This window comes from Cyprinodon variegatus, unplaced genomic scaffold, assembly GCF_000732505.1.
Source record: "Cyprinodon variegatus isolate N-32 unplaced genomic scaffold, C_variegatus-1.0 Scaffold732, whole genome shotgun sequence".
Taxonomy (NCBI): Eukaryota; Metazoa; Chordata; class Actinopteri; order Cyprinodontiformes; family Cyprinodontidae; genus Cyprinodon; species Cyprinodon variegatus.
Window position 1 is genome coordinate 153621 of NW_015151185.1, and position 8957 is coordinate 162577.

The 8957-nt window shown below is 44.1% G+C and overlaps 2 protein-coding genes across 4 annotated transcripts in view; one reads left to right on the top strand and one right to left on the bottom strand.

Annotated features, from left to right (window-relative positions):
• LOC107097901 (hamartin-like) overlaps positions 1-801 on the bottom strand; it is a 22127-nt gene extending 21326 nt beyond the window's left edge. For all 3 annotated transcript variants that reach the window (XM_015395242.1, XM_015395243.1, XM_015395241.1), the window contains exon 1: positions 721-801. The gene's annotated coding sequence lies outside the window, so the exon portion shown is untranslated. The remainder of the gene's footprint in view (positions 1-720) is intronic.
• A 3057-nt stretch (positions 802-3858) lies between these two features.
• LOC107097906 (bile salt-activated lipase-like) overlaps positions 3859-8957 on the top strand; it is an 11193-nt gene continuing 6094 nt past the window's right edge. The window contains exons 1-6 of the mRNA XM_015395253.1: positions 3859-3993; positions 4191-4338; positions 5248-5367; positions 5541-5738; positions 8316-8446; positions 8538-8645. Of these exons, the coding sequence (XP_015250739.1) occupies positions 3859-3993; positions 4191-4338; positions 5248-5367; positions 5541-5738; positions 8316-8446; positions 8538-8645 (840 nt within the window). The remainder of the gene's footprint in view (positions 3994-4190; positions 4339-5247; positions 5368-5540; positions 5739-8315; positions 8447-8537; positions 8646-8957) is intronic.

Consider the following 8957-nt stretch of genomic DNA (forward strand, 5'->3'; position numbering starts at 1 on the left):
CACCACCATCAGTGTGTGAGTGAATGGGTGAATGACTGAATGTGGTGTAAAGCGCTTTGGTCAAGTCTGCTGACTTGAAAAAAGGCACTATAGAAGTACAGGCCATTTACCATTTGATTCACTGACCTACTGATTCACTGATAAATTAATTCACCGATCTACTGGTTCACTGATCCACTGATATACTGATTCACTGATCCACTGATTCACTGATCCGTTGATTTGCTGATCCATAGATTCACTGATCCAATTATTCACTAATCCATTGATTCACTGATCCACTGATTTACTGAATCACTGATCCATTGATTCCCTGAACACAGAGGGGCCAATCAGAGGGGTCAACACAGGGGGGTGGGGTGGGGTGGGGGAGGCAATCAGAGGGGCCAATCTTTATCTCTCAGGTTTCAGATTCTGTTTATTTGAACCAAATTTATTTTTTGTTTTTTGTTGTAATCTTTTTTGCTTTCAGCCCATTTTGCTCGTTATCGGTTAAACTCAAGGAACCGTGTTGCTGACTGTCCACTGACGTCACCATCGATCTTTAAACTCCGGGTGACGTCACTCAAGGAGTTTAAAAACACCTAAAGCTACCAGCTAAGCTAACAGGCTAAGAGCAGACTAACACCGAGGTTAGCGGAGCTACACCCCCCCAGCAGCTGACACCAGACCCCCGCTGAGCAGAGACCAGAACCGGTTCTGGTTTCGGACGGAACGAACCTCCAGAGGTCCAGTTCAGCTTCTTCGGTACCTTCAGACCTGTTGATTCCAGCAGAGAGCGGACATGTCCAGTGACAGCAAGCCCCGCCCACAGCAGCAGCCTGACACCTGCAGCTGCCAATCACAGCCGAGGGCCGTTCACTGACCCTGACAACGGAAGGAAAAAACAGCTTTACACTGTGAAACGTTCAGGAACAGCAGGAGCGGTGGGGAAAAGGAATTTCTTTTAGTCAAACTGCGCTGCTGATGATCAGAACCAACAAACTCAGCATTTCTTTTAATTGAAGAAGAGAATAAACGATATTACTATAGAAAGAGTTAATCAGCATGTATTTCTGGGCGTGATTTTAAGTAATGATGTAAGCTGAAAAGCCCAAATAGAAAATGTTGAATCAAAGGTGGCAAGAAGCATAGCAATACTGCCTAAATCAGGGGTCTGCAACGTCTTCCAGGCTAAGGGCCCCAAACTGATGGCGAGATGGAGCGGGGACCCCCTAATTATATATATATATGTCATTGAAATAGTGTTCTATCAAACTGGTCCTATAGTCACTCTATTACAGATGGAGTAATGTAACTAAAGTAATCCCTCCCTGGGATTATTAAAGTATTTCTGATTCCTGGTTGATGGGACAGGTGTTGTGAATGAAACGGTGCCCAGCTTGAAAGAGCTCCTGTGTGTCTCTGAATGTGAGCATTGATGACTGAAAGACATCTTCTGCCTCCATTTATCTGTTTACTACAGTCTGTTGGATTCTTGTTCATGTGGATTTAAAGACATTTCAGTTGGTGGAAAAAATTGCAGGAGGGAATAAAAAAAAAGTCTAATCAACCAAAACTTTCACGACCCCCATGCAGTACCTCTGTGGCCCCCTAGGGGTCGACAAATCTTAAGTATTTTCTTTAACTTGAAGAAACTGAATATTTTGAAAATCAGGCAGAAATAAAAGCTTTTAATGAAATCAGCAGCTGTGTTTCCATCAGCAGGGAACTTACTTATATTTATTGCATAGAAGTTAGGGGCAATACGTATAAAAATAATATAGATTCACCTATGAAACTTCAAAAAAAAAGATTTACGAATCGTTCATCATGTTGATTCAGAGATCACACTAATGCATTTTTCTTAAAATCTCACATCATGAAAATCCCAAATCTATCTGTTTATATCTATTACTAGATATAAACAGAGACTCTCTGTTTTTCTTTCTGTACAACTGCTTTCAAAATAAGACACTGTATTCATTTAACTGCTTTGATTTGTAATTCCTCCTTTTAGCAAAATACCTTTTACTGTACGTTACGTGACATGAATATTGTTATTGCTGTTAGGTTCTTGAACTTCTACCTGCTTCGTTTGAGCGCTAATAAAATGTCTTAACATGTAAATCTTTCTTGTATTGTTGCTCAAAGAAATTGAAATAAATAAAAAAAAAAGCTGTTTACGGAAATAAGACCTTTCTTCTTATCTCAAAGCTCTGCTGAGGTGGCAGATACTCTCTGTGCTTTATATCTGTGAAGAATAAAACTTCTCAGAGTTGATATTTTCTGCTGCTTTAAAACTTGAGCTACTTTTCTCCTATTCTCAGCCCGGACCTTGAATGCAACAAAGACAGCTGCTCCGTTCTATTAATAGCTGACAAAGACCGGGGGGGGGGCAATGTGTTGGAGACAGGAGGACCTGATGCTCCAGTAACCATGGCAACTGCTTCCGTTTATTCAGACGGATAAAAAAGGAATGAGTAAAAATAAAGAGCAGAAGTTTGGGAGTTGGTGGCGGACGTGGCGCTCCTGCGGCTTCTCGCCCTGACTGTGGCAGAAGGTCATGAGTGGGTTCAGGTCCTGAGTGGGCCGGTTCCTGCCGCAGCTGTGTGCGTTCTCACCCTGCCGTGATAACGACCCTGCAGCTCATCGACCCGTTTTCCCCTCCTGGAACTAAAGTCCAGGATTCAATCTAAAGATTAATGAGATTAGATTAAACTGAGCTTCACTCTAAAGTCTTTTAATATCTGCCAATCAAATGTTTCAGTAAAGTTTCTGTGATAAAATAAAGTTTTAATCCATGGGGCGCCGTTTGTAAGGTAAGCAGTCAGAGATTAGGAGCAATATTTATGGTTTAAGAGAAAAATAAGAGGTTTATTTTTGTGATTCATTCATTGATAAAAATCTTACTTTGTTAAATAAATATTTAGCTCTAAATTACATATCTAACAAACTAAATATGTAGCTAGCCTGGTGCTAGCTACATATTTAGTTTGTTAGATAAATATTTAATTTGGAGCTAAATATTTAAAATAAACTTTAACTTGCAAACTAAATGTTTAGCTCCAAATATTTGTTTAACAAAGTAAAATCTGACTTGCAAAAAAAAAAAAAAGAACTCTTTATTTTTCTCTAAACCATAAATATTACTCCTAACTGCTTTCCTTACTAATGGCGCCGCGTATTAATCAGGCTTTCTGTTGTCTTTCAAAGGTTTAAATATTTTAATCGGTTTCATTTCTTAATATTTTAATTCTTTATTTACATTCTTTTCAGACGATTCTTATAAAAGTTAAATTGTTCTGAATCTTCAGTGTTTTTTATTTATTAACTTGAAGAAACTGAATATTTTGAACATCAGGCAGAAATAAAAGGTTTTAATGAAATCAGCAGCTGAAGATGAACCACAGCATGACTCCAGAGGCGTTTCCCACCGTGCTTCAGCCTCTGCAACCAGAACCGACTCTGCTTCTGGGCGTGGATCGATGACATCATCAGTTGGAAAGGTCATTTTGTCCAAACAGCGGTGGGAGTGCTGGAGATAACGGCCCTGATAAAGCAGCAGGTTCTGTAGGACTCACTGCTAGAACGGCTGCTGATGAAGATGATCCATCTGGTTCTGGTCGGGTTCTGTCTGAGCTCGGCTGCAGCTGCAAAGGTCAGTTCTTCCCTCAACGTTCTCATTTCATTAAGCAGGAAACAGAGAAGAAGCATCAGAGGAACCAAGATGGAAGGAGAACCAGAACCTCTGAGGCTGGTCCGGATGGAAGGAGAACCAGAACCTCTGAGGCTGGTCCGGATGGAAGGAGAACCAGAACCTCCTGACATCCAGAGCAGATGGCAGCGGCTGCATCAGAACCTGCAGATTCTAGCACCATGACCAGAACTGAACCGAACCCTGGAGACCCGGTTTGGTGGAAGAACCCAGAACCTGCTGCCCTCTGGGTCACAGAGGCAGACTTTGGCATCAGGAACCTGGGAGCCGGGTCGTGGTTCTTTGGGTCGATCCGGGTTTAATGTGAAGGAGCTTCAGAGGCCTGGTTCTGATGTTGTTTCCTCCTTTATTGGATGGAGCTCAGCCTGTAGAACCGGACCAGGTTCTGAGGTTCCTTATTGGCTCATCCAGCTGCTGCTCATCCTCATATCAAACCCACCTGGATGTAAACCTGTTGGTACCAGAACCAAAGTGATTGTGGTTCTGTGTGCAGCTGGGCGTGGTCCGGACCGAGGGCGGCCTGGTGGAGGGCCTCAGCGTTGGTACCGGGCTCTTCAGGACGGTGGAGGAGTTCAAAGGGATCCCCTTCGCTGACGTCCCTAGAAAATGGGAGAAACCAGAACCTCATCCCGGCTGGGACGGTAGGTCCAGAGTCAAACGGGCCCCTGGTTCCGGTTCTGGTTTACCGTCTGCGTGTCGCAGACGGTAAACCAGAACCTCATCCCGGCTGGGACGGTAGGTCCAGAGTCAAACGGGCCCCCGGTTCTGGTTCTGGTTTACCGTCTGCGTGTCGCAGAGTTAACGTTGAAAAACTGATCATTTGATTTTAACTACAGTTTTAACTCTGACATGAAAATAAATCAGCTGAAGTAATAAGTTACTAAATAAATACGTACAGATGGATGACATCATCACCCTGATGATGGGCGGGGCCAGAGTTGCTGCTTATTCAATATGAACAAATATCTCTAGAAATTAAAATTAATTTATTTAAAGTAGAATTCTACAATATTTGATGTTTTACTACAAGAGCTAAAGGATTAGTACTTTACTAGTAGTTATAAAGTCAATGTGTCGAAAAATAAAATTCAACTTTAGTGAAATAGTGAGTTTTATAAAAGTATTAGCTCTATTTTTTATAGTTCTAGGAATAATTCAAATAAAGTTTTTATTTTATTTTTTCAGAACTTGATTAAAACTGGTTCTGTAGGGGCACTGGCCCCCCTGGGCCCCCGTAGGTTCCTGTGGGCCCCTGTGGATCCCTGCCTATAACCGGCCATGCTGCTTTCCATCAGGAGTTCTAAGATTGAACATTTTCCATTTTTTAGATTCAGTTTTCCTCTTAAATCTGTTGTTTTATTTATTGCTTCTAAGCTTTTATTAAACTCTCCTTTAAGCAACATTTCGAAGCAAATTATGTGAGTTTTTTTTCTTTCTGTGAATGTCCTGTTAAGTCCTTCAGTTTGTACCATAAAGATTATTTACGTTCGTCCTGCTTTGAGTTAATCTTCATCCAGATTAACAGATGACGTTTCCTCTGCTGTTCCCAGGGGTCCTGACTGCCACAGAGTACAGGGATCGCTGCCTGCAGGTGACGTTGCTGCAGACTAAAACCCTCGGCAGCGAGGACTGTCTCTACCTGAACATCTTTGTTCCACATGGGAAGTCAGGTCTGAGATCCCAGCCTGTCTTCATGTCTTCATCCTCTAAATGTCCTGACAATCACTGCAGATTAATATTCCCCTCATGCTGCTGAGTGAAGTGAACAGCAGCATCTAGTGGCCGCAGGAGGAACTGCAGCTGCCTGAATGAACCCTCAAACATCTGATCTTTGTGTCTCCAGTCTCCTCTGGCCTCCCAGTGATGGTCTACCTGTTTGGAGGAGCCTTCCTGTTGGGAGCCTCCAACGACGTGGAGGTTCTAGGAGAGTCTCTCTATGATGGGAAGGAGCTGGCCGACACGGGAGGGGTCATTGTTGTCACGGTGAACTACAGAGTCGGTACTCTGGGTTTCCTCAGCAGTGGAGATGAACGGCTGCCAGGTGAACACCAACCTCCTCCTGTTACAGACAGCCTGGATCCTTCCTCATCTTTAGCATGATGACTGTAAACAATGTCTGAATTTATCACATGTTCATGTGTTTGAACTGATCTGAGCAGCTCAGCAGCTGTTAGTGGTATCCTGGGGATTTAGTGAAGTTAGAGATGCAGCTCCTGCTGACATCAGCTGGTTACTATGGTGACAGATGGAAAGTTTTCAGGTTCTAGTAAGAAACGGCTGCAGAGTCTCATCCAGTTAAAATCTTATTTCATGATGTTCTGATTGCTCTCTGAGTGACTCGGTTCTATAGAATCAGCTGTTAGTGAAGGGAAGCTGCTTTGGTTGGTCCCTGGCTTAGAGCTGGTGCAGCATAACAGTCAGTAAGGGTCAATAACAGTCAGCAAGTCATGAATTTATTCTCCGCTCAGTGAATCACATTTCCCGCTTTTGCTATCAAAACCATTCTAAAAAAGTTCTGACAAAATTCTATTCAGTTTATTTCTATAGCACCAGTTCACATCATGTCATCTCAGGTCACTTTCCAGTTCACCAGATCATCCAGTCAGATTGATTCTAAGTTTTCTATCCCATGTCAGAGGATGAAGAGAGCACCTCCAGTTAGTCACAGTCAGAGAAACAGGACTACACTGGAAAACAGGCCAAGCTCCAACATCTAGAAACAAAGGTGTTGATGGCAAAACATTAAGAATATGTTTAAAAGTTTCCTTTTTGTTCACATTTAAAGCTGTTTTCTCATCAGTGTGAAAGAGGGGGGGGGGGGTATTTCTCAGCCTATCAGCATATTTCATTTCTAGTCTTCATACATTTTTAAAAATCTTTGGATCTTCACATCAATAGAGACATTCTAAACACTGATTCTATGTTATCTTCAAATGCTGTGGCCCCAAAGTCATGTTTTTGCAGACTCTATATTGTTAAATTGGAACATCTATAATTGATTAATTCCAAGATTACAGTCAGATTAATCTAGATTTAGAAACCACTAGTTTTTGTGTTGTTGCCTTATCATAGTTCCAGCAGGTGAACTGGGTGAAATGGGTCTGTTAGCTCAGCTGCTACAGAGCAGTGAGGGTTTCAGGGGACGGTCAGGTGAGGCGGAACTAGTTTCTCTCAGCCTTTATTAGACACACCCACAAACAGGTTCCAGTTCTGTAAGGGGGAAGCTTTTGGACCTCTGAAGCTGGGTTCACACCCAACGCAGCAGGAGCAGCTAGTTCATGCAAACTGAACGGTGGACGAGCGTCAAGGTGCAGCAAAATGTCCTGCAGCGCGTCTGAGCAGCTGGAGCGTTTAAGCATCTGACGCTCGCGATGCGCCGCAAACGCGCTGCTGCTCGAGATGAAAAAATTTACCTTTAGCTGCTGGACGCCGCATCAACCAATGAGAGAAGCTGATCTGGGAGCTGGCAGGGAGTCAGACGCAGCACTGCTGATGCAGAGCGCTATGATCACTCCTCTGAAACAGTTTATTAACGCCTAAATTAACTTCAAATGTAGAAACCTGCCGGCAGAATATCCATCCATCCATTATCTGACACGCTTGTCCCGAGTGGGGTCGCGAGGGCTGCTGGTGCTTATCTCCAGCTGTCAATGGGCGGGAGGCGGGGTCCACCCTGGACAGGTCGCCAGTCCATCGCAGGGCATCACAGAGACAACCAACCATTCACACACAGACCTAAGGAGAATTTAGAGAAGCCATTTAACCTAACAGTCATGTTTTTGGACTGTGGGAGGAAGCTGGAGTACCCGGAGAGAACCCACACATGCTCAGGGAGAACATGCAAACTCCATGCAGAAAGACCCTGGGCCGGGAATCGAACCCAGAACCTTCTTGCTGCAAGGCAGCAGCATTACCCACTGAACAGCGCCGACAAAACGTGTTCGCTTTTATTATCCTGCTGCCTGCAGTTTGGATTATGTACATGAAAAACGCTTCCAGCCGCTGCTGTAAACCCGAGGAGGCGAGCGGGCCAGAGGCTGCTGTTGAATGGGATTCCTACTGACAGCGCAGCGCCGGTATGGGGGGGTCTGAGCGGCTCCCACAGAATTAATATATCAGGCAGGATGGTAATCTGGATGAACTGACTGCACTGTTTAAGCTTTCAGGTGGATTTTCTCACTTAAAAACATATTAAAACTACTTTATTTCCACTGATCACAGCAAATATAGCTGCCATTGTTCCAGGCAAAGAAAGGATAGAGTAGCTCCGCCCAACACGCATCAGATCCACTTCACCACCGCGCAGCCAGAGCAGCAAAGCTGCTTCAGCTGCGCGTCAGAAGCTGGTACAAGCATCAGAAATGAAGCAGCAGGCGCGTTTCTGCTGCTCCTGCTGCGTTCGGTTTGAACGCAGCTTGAGGCTCAAGGTTCTGGTTTTGTTGTTGCTGAATCTGGTGATCCTCAGAGTTTTTTTCTGTTTTAGTTTTCTGTAAAGTTGTCCAGGATCTAAAGGTTTTAAGGGAGAGCAGGGTTCTGACTGCCATCGTTCATTATCTGATCTTTTTAGATAAACTAAGTTGTGTTGTTGAGTTTAACGAGATTCTGTCTCATCTATCAGGTAACTATGGCCTCTGGGACCAACATGCTGCCATCTCCTGGGTCCGCAGGAACATCAGGGCATTTGGGGGCCACCCTGATAACATCACCATCTTCGGCCAATCGGCTGGAGCCGCCAGCGTCAGCTTCCAGGTAGACAGATTTTTCTCTGGTTCCAGGAGAGTCACTCTGTTTAAAGGGAAAGACGTCTGAACCTTGTCCTGCTGTCCACCCTGTGTCCTAGATGCTGTCTCCTTATAGTCGGGGGTTATTCCGCAGGGCCATCACTCAGTGTGGAGTGGCCCTCAGTCCCTGGGCTCTCCAGAAGAACCCCATGGCTACCCTCACAAAGGTTTTCCTCTGAAACATCACTAACATCCACGTCTCACCCAGAGTTTATACACAGTTGTTACCGTTATTGTCAGAGTGGAGGATCTATTTTAATTTATTCTTAGAAACCGTCTCCCTGTCCAGCTCATTCCCACCCAGGGGGCGTGGCTAATCCACCCCTCCACCACTAGCCTGTGTTTGGGTTCACATGGTTCTGTTCATCACGGTCCAACATCTCTGCTTTGGTCCTGTCTGTCCAGAGAAGTCCCAAAATTTAGAAAATTTCTATTTAAAAAAAAATTCTGTCTTAAAAACTTGTTTTTTCTTCGTTATC